The following is a 14477-nucleotide window of genomic DNA, read 5'->3' on the forward strand; positions in this document are numbered from 1 at the left end:
GTGGGTATTCTCTTAATCTATAAACTGACAATTAATGACAAGCATAGCAGTGACCAGGGTAAGTGGCACTAACTGCTAAAAGGCAGCTATTTTAGTGTTATCAGTTTGATAGATAGATAGATAGATAGATAGATAGATAGATAGATAGATAGATAGATAGATAGATAGATAGATAGATAGATAGATAGATAGATAGATAGATAGATAGATAGATAGATAGATAGATAGATAGATAGATAGATAGATAATTTTATTTGTCTAAAAGGGGAAATTAAAATTTTACAGAAGCTCAATGTATCTGTCTATTATATAAAAAAATCTTGGGTCGAGACGTGATCATCTCGGAGAGACACTTTGACATCACGTGAGGCTAGACATTACAAACTTACGAAGCAAGACCCATGAGACGGTGACTTTTGCATGTCACGCCCTACTTACAATTTAATTCTTTGAGGGCTGAATATTTTTTCCAAAACATATAGTTTTCTGAAAAGCAATGGGTTCCCACAGAACTCAACAAAACACGTATATTGGTGTATGCTGAGGCTGCCAGTGTTCTAATAATCTGCGGTAGGCTTGCTGCCAGGCTGCCTTTGCATGGCTGGTGCAGCAGCAGCGGTCACTGTCGCAGTTTATTGCAATCTGGTTTTTACCTCTTTTCATTGTTAAGTGGCAGTCCACCCAGGCGAACAGTGCCATAGGCATGTCAGCTACTTGTACCTGTTCAGCACAACAAATAGTTGGAGACCAATCAGCTGAAGCTGGAACATCACATTTGTCTTTGATCACTTTTATCAAAATCAGAGTCCGACAAGTCATAGTCTAGTCCAGTTCAGAGAGAACAGGCAACACATCGTCCCCAGAATATTCTGCTTTACGCATCTGCTTTGATCTCTTGCCAGATGTCAGGGCCATTTTTGCCATTGTTTGTGCCTTGCTACTCATGGGAGTGCAGGAAATCTCAGTCAAAACCAACAAAACTAATTTTCCTTCTAGCAACGAGACTCCAAGTAAAAACATAATGGTTGGTTTTGTCACAGTCTACAGTTGATTACCATTGTCATCTCCTCCTTTTGACAAAAGTTGACATCAGCCCTGAAAGAGTTAAAAAAAAGTTCAGGGACATCTAACCTCGCAGTTGTTAGAATGCTTTGGGCAGACACACTTCATGCAAAGCGAGGACAGCTCCTGTACAGGCTTTGAAATGATCAACGCGCAGTGCGAGAAGCAGAACACGCAGCACGGCAGAAGGAACAGTAAGCAAGCAGGTGATCTGCTGATCACCCAATTCACAATGTGAGTGGCAGCGACGCAAAGTGGTTGGCGCATGGCATGCCCTGGGGTGGAGGGGAGGGGGTGAAGCCCCCTAGTTATATTAAAAAACAAACTACAGCCCCCAAGACACATATAAGAGCTTCTGCCTTGGATAACAGAGAGCTGCTTCTGCCAATAACAGGCTTGTAGGTAGCAGTCAGAGGAGGTCAGACCTGCTCAGATTGTACCTCAGATTTATATTTAAAGTCAATAACATCTGAACAGAGCAAGCCCAGCTTGTTGTGTCCAAAGATGGCACATACTGATAACTTTTTGATTCCTCGGCTCCCAACCTCTCTCTCTTTCTCTCTTGTTTGAAGTCACCAAAATTCAGAATGATTCATCATTAAGATATTGGTAACAGAGTGAATCATTGCTGTTGCTGAGTCAGAAAGGATGATGTAATTTATCTCCCTGGGAGGTAACATGAACAAATTCAGTTTGCACTTAACTTTCCTCAGAGTCTTTTACTTATGTGTGCTTATTAGTAAATAATATCAAAAAACACCAGAAATTTTAAAAAGAACACTACACCAAATATCTAAAAAGAATTTCTTTGCATATAAATCCCTTCTTCACTCAGTAAGAAATTACTCACTCGTAATTTGTGAATTGATTCAATAAAGACAAACATGGGAATCCAATTAAAACAAGAAATTGGTTGGAATAAAAAATGACACTGTTGAGGGTCTCCCATAACTGAACTAATTAAAATAACAAGGGTATGGGTTTAATCCCACTACTGACTTATTTATGGCACTTAACATGATCATTTACTCACATATGTATAGGATTATTGGAACATATCTATATCTATCTATTTATATAGATATATACATCAACATGTATATAGTACACAAAGAAGATTTGGATGGTGTAAAATCAGTTATAAAAAAGAAAGATGGGACGAATGCAACAACAACAATTTATTTACTGTATAGCCCAAAAACACACATGGAATGTCTCAATGGGCTTCAACAGACCAGTTTTTTGACAGGCCTCCCAGCTTCATCCTCTAAGAAGACATTCCCAAAAAAAAAACAAAAATAGAAGAAATCAAGGGACGGGCAATATAGTCTGCATAAGATAAAGAAGAAGAGATAAAAACAATAACTGAAATTAATTCAAACTAACGTATTCACCAACACTGGACAAACATTTCCGCCTATAAATCATCAGATTGTAGCACATAGCGTTTATAGAGAAGTCTCATCAAGTCATTTGATCTGACCAGCTCATAAAAATTCTGTGTGTACATTTGAATGACATAAATGAACGATAGCTACAATTAATTACAGCTTGACAGGTATAATCAACTGCCATAAATCTTATGAACTATGATTTGCTGCGTTTCATAAAAGTTAGAATATGTACTGTTAATGAAAGAGTTTTGCAAGTTATTGCCAGTCCCAATCTCACTCGTCTCTCCTGTCACTTTTTCAAATACAATAGCATATTCACCATTCAAAGGAGTTGGGTTCAATCAAGTTTGGGGTGCTGGGGCTCTTCGGAATTACCGTCAAATCGGATGGGAAGAACTGGGAAGCTAGGGAGCTCCAGGACATTGACAGCAGGGACTCCTTTCGGCCTGAAACTACAAATAAGTAAAGGGGACAGAGAGACCATGAGAAAGAGCATCAGATTTGTTGACAAAATTCATCTACAATACAGACTGTGCAAGTCATGGAATAGAATAGCAGCTCAAATGCAGGGAACCATCTTTCTCCAAAAATGATAACATGGATTGTTACTGTGTGATTTGTTTAAGATCCGATAGGCACACAGACTGGGAATTAAAGACTGGTCATTTGGCACAGCTCACTTAACGTCACACACACAAAGAGGCTGTGACTTTATGGATGCTGGTTGTCGGTCTCTTTACTGATCAGGCTCAGGAGAGCAAACTGCTCTCTGGTGACTTGATGGCTGCAACATGACATTCACTACAAATGAGATGAGCAGCACTAATGCCGACCTACGTACATTTGTCTAAACCACAATAATGTTACTCTTAAGCTAACCCATTAAAGCTAATCTGCAGTACTAGGTTGCTGTACCGTGATAGCTATTATGGATGTAGTGAAAAGTTAAGCAAAATGGCCCCTTTTATTGGCTAACTAAAAAGATTACAATATGCAAGCTTTCGAGGCAACTCAGGCTCCATCTTCAGGCAAGAGGTAATCAAAATATAAAATCTTTTAATCTAATAAATCTAGTAAAGGTATGACACATCATTGTTAAAGACTTTATGATTGGTGGTCTTTTAACTGCACAAATTACAACGTGTGATAGAATAGTTTGCTCTAGTGAAATAAATAATAAAAAAAAAGATAACTTGACAAATCGCATAAAAGAGTCAGAGATGATTTTCCTTCATTCCCACTTGCCAAAAAAAATAACAATAAAAACACAGCCGTTTAAAAATTACCTGTTAGATTTTCTTCACTTTCCCAAGAGTCAAAGTCAAACCTACAATTGAGGAAAAATAAAGTTTTAGTCACATCAATGAGAATTAAAAGCTACGGTTTTGACAGGTGGTTTAATATACATTTTGCTGTGGATCTTTGTAAACAAGCTTATTAAATATGTCTGAACTTCATGAAAAATTTACCCCCATAATTGGAAAACCTTAGATATGAAATGGAATATAAAAATCCATTTATATGTGCTGGTGGAAGTACATGGCATTGCCTGGGAATATTTGTGTAATGGTTTAAGATAAGAAAGTAAAGTAAATGTTGACCCTTTAGTCATTGCTGAATGAAATGCTAGTTTTTCCATTTGTTCTTTTCACTACCTCACTGATAACTATCACAAGTGAAGAGTTTGTTTTGTTTTTGGTGAATAACTGAATTCCATAATTATGGTAGCTCTAACTTCTTGCTGGGTCGGAACAATAAATGCTGCTTTGTTGTATGTTCAACCGCACATTAATAACCTGGATATGCTGGTTGAATAATTAAATTCATGTACCACAGAAAGCACATGCAGGAGAGGCACTGTGGGGGACTGGGATTCACTGACATTGCAGCAGATCTCCATATCATTACAGGACGGTATTTGAAAATGTTATAAAGATTAGATAGATAGATAGATAGATAGATAGATAGATAGATAGATAGATAGATAGATAGATAGATAGATAGATAGATAGATAGATAGATAGATAGATAGATAGATAGATAGATAGATAGATAGATAGATAGATAGATAGATAGATAGATAGATAGATAGATAGATAGATAGATAGATAGATAGATACTTTATTAATCCCAAGGGGAAATTCACATACTCCAGCAGCAGCATACTGATACAAAAAACAATATTAAAAAAAAGAGTAATAAAAATGCAGGTAAAAACAGACAATAACTTTGAATGTTAACGTTAACCCCCCGGGGTGGAATTGAAGAGTTGCATAGTTTGGGGGAGAAACGATCTCCTCAGTCTGTCAGTGGAGCAGGACAGTGACAGCAGTCTGTCGCTGAAGCTGCTTCTCTGTCTGGAGGTGATACTGTTCAGTGGATTCTCCATGATTGACAGGAGCCTGCTCAGCGCCCATCGCTCCACCATGAATGTCAAACTGTCCAGCTCCGTACCTACAATAGAGCCTGCCTTCCTCACCAGTTTGTCCAGGCGTGTGGTGTCCTTCTTCTTAATGCTGCCTCCCCAGCACACCACCGGGTAGAAGAGGGCGCTCACCACAACCGTCTGATAGAACATCTGCAGCATCTTATTGCAGATGTTGAAGGACAAGAGTCTTCTAAGGAAGTATAGCCGGCTCTGTCCTCTCTTGCACAGAGAATCAGTATTGGCTGTCCAGTCCAATTTATCATCCAGCTGCACTCCCAGGTATTTATAGGTCTGTACCCTCTGCACACAGTCACCTCTGATGATCATGGGGTCCATGAGGGGTCTGGGCCTCCTAAAATCCACCACCAGCTCCTTGGTTTTGCTGGTGTTCAGGTGTAGGTGGTTTGTGTCGCACCATTTAACAAAGTCCTTAATGAGGTTCCTATACTCCTCCTCCTGCCCACTCCTGATGCAGCCCACAATAGCAGTGTCGTCAGCGAACTTTTGCACGTGGCAGGACTCCGAGTTGTATTGGAAGTCCGATGTATATAGGCTGAACAGGACCGGAGAAAGTACAGTCCCCTGCGGCACTCCTGTGTTGTTGACCACAATGTCAGACCTGCAGTTCCTGAGACGCACATACTGAGGTCTGTTTGTAAGATAGTCCACGATCCATGCTACCAGGTATGAATCTACTCTCATATCTGTCAGCTTGTCCCTAAGGAGTAGAGATTGGATCGTGTTGAAGGCGCTAGAGAAGTCTAGAAGCATAATTCTTACAGCACCATTGCCTCTGTCCAATTGGGAGAGGGATCGGTGTAGCATGTAGATGATGGCATCCTCCGCTCCCACCTTCTCCTGTTATGCAAACTGCAGAGGGTCGAGGGCATGGCGGACCTGTGGCCTCAGGTGGTGAAGCAGCAGCCTCTCCATGGTCTTCATCACATGTGATGTCAGAGCAACAGGCTGGAAGTCGTTCAGCTCACTAGGACGTGATACCTTTGGGACTGGGGTGATGCAAGATGTTTTTTTTTTAATTTGAATAATAATTTGAATAATAATTCAAAGTCCATTTATTCAATGTTAATTTAAAATTGATACAAACCACCGCGCTGTATTGAACTTGAGCCCAAAATTATAACTGCTTCATCACAAAATGGACTTGAATAAATAGAGTATCTACCATAAAGAAACAGTAAAAATTACCAACACCATCTTTAGTCATTCTCTTTCTGGCATATTCTTAGCATTGACTTGGCATGCACTAAAAATTGCAATTCATTTTGCTTCATCATGACTTGCCTCTATTCCACTTACGAATGATATGAAGGTGTACTTAATGTTGGCTTTTTCACAAATGAAAGATTTTTCTTTGCTCAAAGATGTAGTGTCATTAGTTTAGATAGACATAAACATAAATCTGCACCCCAGCCTGGGGAGAAATCCTGGCTAAGGCATGATTGATAGATAGATAGATAGATAGATAGATAGATAGATAGATAGATAGATAGATAGATAGATAGATAGATAGATAGATAGATAGATAGATAGATAGATAGATAGATAGATAGATAGATAGATAGATAGATAGATAGATAGATAGATAGATAGATAGATAGATAGATAGATGTTAGTGTAGTAGACACAATTAGATAGATAGATAGAAATGCAAATCCAATGACAATTTACCAATTTGCCACTCTCCGACACCATGACTAATGTGAATATATTAAAATATGTATTGAGTGGAATTACAGTCATCACCAGGATAAATATAGTCTTCTATTTTAAATTATTATTTAAACTCCTGCTTTCAGTTTTTGTGACTTAACACCACACTGCAAAAAATGAAATCTTAACAAGCCAGACAATCTTGAAAAGAAATAATAGATCTTGTTTGTTTTATTTTAAGAATAACTGACTTGGGTAGATTTGTATGTGTAAGATATATAATCTCATTTTTAGAAAATTTAACAAGTTAACAAGTTAAACTTTCTCACTATATTGGCAGATAATTTTGCTTGATTCTAATACCTTTTGCTTGTTTTTTATTTATTTTTTCTCATTTTTTCACACTGATTTTTTGCAGGTATTAGCGCTGCAGCCTCACAGTAAGGAGACCTGGGTTCGCTTCCCAGGTCCTCCCTGCGTGGAGTTTGCATGTTCTCCCCGTGTCTACGTGGTGGTCCGGTTTCCTCCCACAGTCCAAAGACATGCAGTTTAGGTGCATTGGCGATTCTACATTGTCCCTAATGTGTGGGTGTGTGTTTGCCCTGCAGTGGGCTGGCGCCCTGCCTGGGGTTTGTTTCCTGGGGATTGGCTCCAGCAGACCCCCGTGACCCTGAAGTTAGGATATAGAGGTTTGGATAATGGTTGGATAAGGTATTGTGATATTCTTTTTAATAAAATAGTGTTCACAAAAAATAAATAAAATAAATGAAGCAGGAGCCTTACCAAATTGTCTAATTAATTAGCATTGCCAGAGGCAAAACAGATAATTGATTGATTGATTAGCATCAATCAATCCATTTCCTGTTCTCTCCCACATTTCAAATGTATGAAAATATTTAAAGTTTTATAATAGAAAAAATAAATATGTTGGTTTAGCACAAGTTGATTGATCCACTTTAGTGTTACAGAATAGGAGACTGTTTAGGTCCTTACACATTTTCTTAAGCATTTATAAATTTAAAATGAATAATTTTAGGCCGAATTCAGCTTTTCAGACCAATGTTTCATTTTTTTTTTTTTTTTACCTGGCATCTGAGTCTAGCAGGTAGTCTTCTCTTGTCCTTCGAAGCATGGAGCCAGAGCAAGGAGGGAATGGGAAAATGGAAAGCCGGTTAATATCCTTCTCGCTACCCTCATTATCCTGGAATGAAAAAAAGGTTTAATGAGACAAAGGGAAAAAAAGGTTGAAAGTTTTGACAGAGCTGCTTATTTCTAGTCAACTTTGTGGTAAATTGAGTGTATTGACTGCAGTGGTGGCACAGGGTGCTCACGAGTGAATTCTAAACGTTTTCACACTCTCACCCACTGGTGATATCTGGCAGGACGGATCAATCTGAAAACTTGTCTTGAGACTGAAAGTATAGATGAATGCAAACCTCCACAGAATGGACATGGAGATTTAGGAAATAAAGTTGTTTCAATTACAACGCAATCAAAATTCTACTTCTCACAATAATAACTACAAAATTATAATATATAAGAAGGAAGTCTTTTAAAAATATATACCATAAAATCTAAACTGCCAGGCACATGAGCATTTCTACTTAAAAGTGTGACTTTAATAGTAAAATACTGAAAGGTCAACTTTATTATGTGAAAGGAAACTGCAGAATCATATCTTGTTTAAAAAAATGCACTTTCTCCTTCTCTAATTCTGCTTCAATTGAAGCATAATATGTAAAAAAAAAAAAAAAAAAACACAACTGTACAGCAAAATGTACTTGACCAAAATCAATAAGCTGCTAGCATTTTCATCAGTAATAATCATGCAAAGTTTCAGTTGGACTGACAGTTGTCAAATCACAGTATACTGTATGCCTCGCGGAGTTAAATTATTAGGAACAACTGTACACCTGCTTATTCATGTAACTATCTAATCAGCCAATCGTGTGAGTGCAGCATAATGCATACAATCATGGAGACATAGGTCAGGAACATCAGCTAATGTTCAAACATCAGATCTCAGTGATTTTAACTATGGCGTGATTGTTGGTGCCAGACGGGCTGGTTTGAGTATTTCTGTACCTGCCAGTCTCCTGGGATTTTCATGCACAATATTCTAAAGTTTAGTCAAAATGGTGCCAAAAACACCATTTTGGATGGAAACATCTTGTCAGTAAGCGAATTCAGAGGAGAATGTCCAGACTCGTTCAATCTGATAGGAAGGTTACGGTAACTTAGATAACCACTCTGCACCACTCTCAGAATGCATAACACATTGAACGTTGAGGAGAATGAGGTACAACGGCAGAAAACTACATAAGGTTCCACTCCTGTTAGCCAAGAACAGAAATCTGAGGCTGCAGTGGGCACAGGCTCATGAAAATTGGACGGGTAAAGACTGGAAAAACATAGCCTGACTGATTTCTGCTGAGGCTCGCAAAGGGTAGTGGCAGCAGCATGAATCCATGTACCCAACCAGTCTTCTTTCAACAGTCTTGTGCTGCTGCTGGTGTTGGTGGAATGATGGTGGAATCCTTTCTTGGCCCACTTTGGGCCAAATACCAAACAATAATCACTTGAATGCCATGACCTATTTGAGTAATGTTGCATCTCTTTATGGCCACAATTTACCCATCATCTAATGGTTACTTCCAGTATGATAATGCACCAGGTCACAAAGCAAAAGTCTCAAACTGGTGTCATGAACATGACAATGAGTTCAGTGTTGTTCAATGGCCTTCCCAGTTACCGGATCCAAATCTAGTAGAACATAACGAGATTCGTATTTGGGATGTGGTAGAATGGAAGATTTGAATTATGAATGTGCAGTTAACAATTCTGTAGAAACTGTGTGATGCAATCATGTCAACATGGACCAGAATCTCAAAGGAATGTCTCCAGAATATTGTGAACCCATACCATGAAGATCAGAGGCTGTTTTGAGAGCAGTATTGGTACAGTGTTATATACAATGTGCTTCGTTAGTGTATATTTCTATATCTCTATATTTGCATGTATATTTGGGTAGGGAAAAAAATCAAGTCAAATAAATGCCTCAGATATAATAATAATAATAATAATAATAATAATAATAATCTATGGTGGGCTGGCGCCCTGCCTGGGGTTTGTTTCCTGCCTTGTGCCATATGTTGGCTGGGATTGGCTCCAGCACACCCCCGTGACCCTGTAGTTAGGATATAGCAGGTTGGATAATGGATGGATGGATAATAATAATAATAATAATAATAATAATAATAATAATAATAATAATAATAATAATAAATAGTTATTATCAAAACAAGAGATTTGATTTCTTTGTTTCAGCAATAAAGATAATGGTAGCTATCATAACCTACAGAAAATTCTGCCTTGCAGCAATTGATGCTAGAAATGGGCTAAATGTGATTGATACTAGGATAGTCTTGCTTGTTTTAACTGTACAGCGCTTCGGTCAGTTGTAATGCTATGTTTTTAAGCGCTTAACAAATAAAAATGGTATGGTATGGTATGGTATACTACTGGCAAATGGATTATTGCAATTTTAGATTTTATGAGTCACTCTATAAGAGCTTAATTTTTTAAAAATAATAAATACCTATTTTTCTACTGTATGTAGCACTGGGTACAAGGCAGGAAACAACCCTGGGTAGGTTGCCAGTTCAGTGCAGAGAGCATTCATATGTATACATCCACCCTGTTTCACAGTCACCAATAAACTTAGCCGAAATGTCATTGAGAGTGCTAGTTTGGAGCACAGTGAGACTGGCAGAATTAGTGGACCATAGTGGTTCAATAAGAATATAGTGATGAAGGAGGTTACTAATGTAGTCTGGAGCAAGGCTCTATAAAGCTTTATAGGTTATTAATAGAATTTTATATTTAATCCTAAATCCAGTGTTCAGAAGCCATTAAGATGGCTAAAAGAATGTGAGGTTATATAACGTCCTGATGTGCAGAGTTAGGTTATTTACCAAGATAGGTGGATTAGCAGATCATTTGGAATCCATTATATCATCACAGAAGGACTTGGACAGCATACAGGCTTAGGCAGATTTGTGGTAGATGAAATTTAATGTCAGTAAACGTAAAGTATTACATATCTTATATATAAACGTCTACACCTGGAAGTGTGTGTGTGTCTGTCTGTCCGGCCCAGAACTGAGAGGTGGAGTCGGGGTAAGGGCACCACCTCTGAGGATACAGAAAACTCACTTAGCCACTAATAACACAAGTGAGAACATGTCAGCATGTAGCAGGGCCACATAGGCATTGTTGTTTATAGTGTTTGCATCCAGTCGCGTCTCGTCACAGCACCCCGTTTAAACTAATATGTGTTTGTTTAAATGTCGTTCTAATAAGTCAGTGGGAAACCGATGTTTTATATTATTTGAAATTGGAAAAAATCAAATTCTCAGTTAGAGTATCTGTACAGAATTTTTTCAAAGCCTGGCAGGATCTAATCAATAATATTTTAGAATAAGAAGAAATAATTATTTACGCATTTCTTTTCCTTCTCCATTTATCTTTTTTGCCCTATTAAACTCAATAATTTAGGCATGTTTACAAGTCTTAAGTATTACTCCTTTGGCCATGCTCTCCTTCTCAGGGGTGCGGTTTGATTTGATTTTCAATCCTATTTTTTGTAAAAATCGATCTATTTGTATGGAATGATTACAATAAAATTAATAAAAATAAATAAATAAATGTAATCCCCGTAATGAGAAGCAGGGAAGGATGTTGCGAGGAGTCAGCGACCCCTGGACACGTCAGAACCGGAGTTTTGCCACTTACATCTGGCTCGTTATTATTTAAATGGTCAGGAGGGACAGAAAGATGGAGGAGAGAGATGGAGATTTCAAACAACAACAACCGATCATCATTTTTTTGCCATTGTTTACATCGCACCTTGTTCCAGTTTGCTTCTCATTCAGTCGGAATCACTACAACACAGTCATCGCCAGAAACCCCAGGGTTGGACATTATTGTCCACCATTCGCTGAGGAAGCACGGTGAGATTGTTCTGTTTTATCCATATTACTAACCGAGAATGGTAAACCGGATATGGACGCAGGTACATGCCCATGGACGCAGGAGACATAGTGCGCAGGCGCCACACAAAAACAAGGAATCAGTCCCCCACCCCAGAGTGAAATGGGAGAGACTACAAATGACACAGCCACACAAACAAGAGGAGTCAGCGCCCCGCCCCAGAGGGAAACGGGACAGACTATGGAGTCCACAAAGGTTCACAAATCAAACCTGAGATAGTACGTAAAGCGGTAACGACACAGCCACACAAAAAAGAGGATACAGCCCCCTGCCCCAGAGTAAAACGGGACAGACTACAGAGTCCACAAAAGACCACAACACACTGCATAATCAAACCCGAGATGGTACGGAAAGCACAGGCGCCTACAACGCGCTATACACCGCCAACAACGAAAGAGCTCAACCAACAGAAATAAGAAATAAAGCAGCAAGCTCAGAGAATACGGAACCCTAAACGTTCACACCACACAGCAGAGGCAAACCCGACATAGTACGGAAAGTGCAGGCGCCTACATCGCGCGTCTAAAACACCGCAGGCAAAACCCCGAGATGGTGCAGAAGCCCCACAGACCCTGACTCCACAGCATATGTGAATCACATTACAGTAATACAATATTATAAGTACTCACAGAAACAACAAACACAAGAAGCATCCGCATCCCACCCCACAGTCAAACCGGAGAGAGTACGGATGCCCCACACGTCCACAAAACACAGCATAGTCAAACCCGAGATACCCATGCACGCAGGAGACATGGTGCGCAGGTGGCTACAGTGCAATCCTCCGAGAACGAAGGAGACACAGCTCAAAAACGAAAGAGCTCACCTAACGTACAGAGTGAAACAGGACAGACTACAGAGTCCATGAAAATCCATGACACACAGCATAATCAAACCCGAGATAGTACGAAAAGCGCAGCCGCCTACAACGCGCTATACACCGCCTACAACGAAAGAGCTCAACTAACAGAAATAAGAAATAAAGCAACAAGCCCAGAGAATACGGAACCCTAGACGTCCACAACACACAGCAGAGTCAAGCCCGACATAGTACAGAAGCTGCAGGCGCCTACAATGCGTGTCTAAAACACCGCAGGCAACATCCCGAGATGGTGCAGAAGCCCCACAGACCTGGACTCCACAGCATATGTGAATCACATTACAGTAATACAATATTATAAGTACTCACAGAAACAACAAACACAAGAAGCATCCGCATCCCACCCCACAGTCAAACCGGAGAGAGTACGGATGCCCCACACGTCCACAAAACACAGCATAGTCAAACCCGAGATACCCATGCACGCAGGAGACATGGTGCGCAGGCGGCTACAGTGCGATCCTCCGAGAACGAAGGAGACACAGCTCAAAAACGAAAGAGCTCACCTAACGTACAGAGTGAAACAGGACAGACTACAGAGTCCACGAAAGTCCATGACACACAGCATAATCAAACCCGAGATAGTACGAAAAGCGCAGCCGCCTACAACGCGCTATACACCGCCTACAACGAAAGAGCTCAACTAACAGAAATAAGAAATAAAGCAACAAGCCCAGAGAATACGGAACCCTAGACGTCCACAACACACAGCAGAGTCAAGCCCGACATAGTACGGAAGCTGCAGGCGCCTACAATGCGCGTCTAAAACACCGCAGGCAACATCCCGAGATGGTGCAGAAGCCCCACAGACCTGGACTCCACAGCATATGTGAATCACATTTCAGTAATACAATATTACACGTACTCACAGAAACAACAAACACAGCAGGCGTCGGCATCCTGCCCCACATTCAAACCGGAGAGAGTACGGAGTCCCCAAACGTCCAAAACACATAGCATAGTCACACCCGACATAGTACGGAGGGCGCATGCGCCTACAACGACACACTACACAGCATAATCAAACCCGACATAGTACGGAAGGTGCAGGCGTCTACAACGCGCGTCTAACACACCGCAGGCAAAAACCCGAGATGGTGCAGAAGCCCCAAGGATCTGGACTCCACAGCATATGTGAATCACATTCCAGTAATACAATAAGTACTCACAGACATACATATGTACTCACAGAAAAAACAAACACAAGAGGCTTCGGCATCCCGCCCCACACTCAAACCGTAGAGAGTACGAGGTCCTCAAACATCCACAAAACACAGCATACTCAAACCCGAGATAGTACGAAGGGGTGCATGATACATATGTAACAATTACCAAGAATAACAATAATCTCTTTCAAATGTATTTCGGCTTACCCACGACCAGGGGTTGGCGAGCGAAGCGAGCAGGGGGCGGAGCTCCCTAGTTCAGGAGATTCAAACACAACCATTTTTGATCAGCCATCAGTATTCTGGACAGTTATTTACCCGGACTCAATTTCACGTTCATTAACATTTCAGTAATCATCCACTGGTATTATTTGTGTTGTGTGTTTGTTATAAGTGTGCAGGGGCAAGGGAGGTTTTGTTATTGTATATGTGGTATTTTCACTTTGCTGGTTTGGTGGAGGAATATATATATGTAGATATATTTTATGTTTGGGATTGGTATTATTGTATTTGTCATTGTGTTTTATTTAATATATTTCTGCACTTATTTTACATATCTGCTTTAGTTTGCTAGTGTTCAACTGTCAGTTGGGGGGGGGGATATTATTTGTCAGAGGTACGGCTTGGTATAAGTAGGTTCTCCTCAGCAATTTATCCAGGCCACGGGTCCTGGTAGTGTGGCTGCCGGCTGGGTAAGGGATAAGGCGTTACAAGCAAAATAAAACCTCTGAAAAAAGACAAAGTCGCTTAACTGCTAACATTGGCAAAATGGTATCCCTTTTACTTTTCCTCTAATGTACAAGCGATGCAAGTATGTCTGCAAA

At 40.0% G+C, this 14477-nt stretch overlaps 1 protein-coding gene across 1 annotated transcript in view; it reads right to left on the reverse strand.

The window, feature by feature from the left end:
- Positions 1-14477, reverse strand: part of LOC114661981 (caspase recruitment domain-containing protein 10-like) — a 174327-nt gene that overhangs the window by 56888 nt on the left and 102962 nt on the right. Inside the window, exons 12-14 of the mRNA XM_051934920.1 lie at positions 7641-7756; positions 3743-3783; positions 2776-2908 (exon numbers count right to left, since the gene is read on the reverse strand). Coding sequence (XP_051790880.1) covers positions 2776-2908; positions 3743-3783; positions 7641-7756 — 290 coding nt within the window. The remainder of the gene's footprint in view (positions 1-2775; positions 2909-3742; positions 3784-7640; positions 7757-14477) is intronic.

This window comes from Erpetoichthys calabaricus, chromosome 12 (assembly GCF_900747795.2).
Source record: "Erpetoichthys calabaricus chromosome 12, fErpCal1.3, whole genome shotgun sequence".
NCBI lineage: Eukaryota > Metazoa > Chordata > Cladistia > Polypteriformes > Polypteridae > Erpetoichthys > Erpetoichthys calabaricus.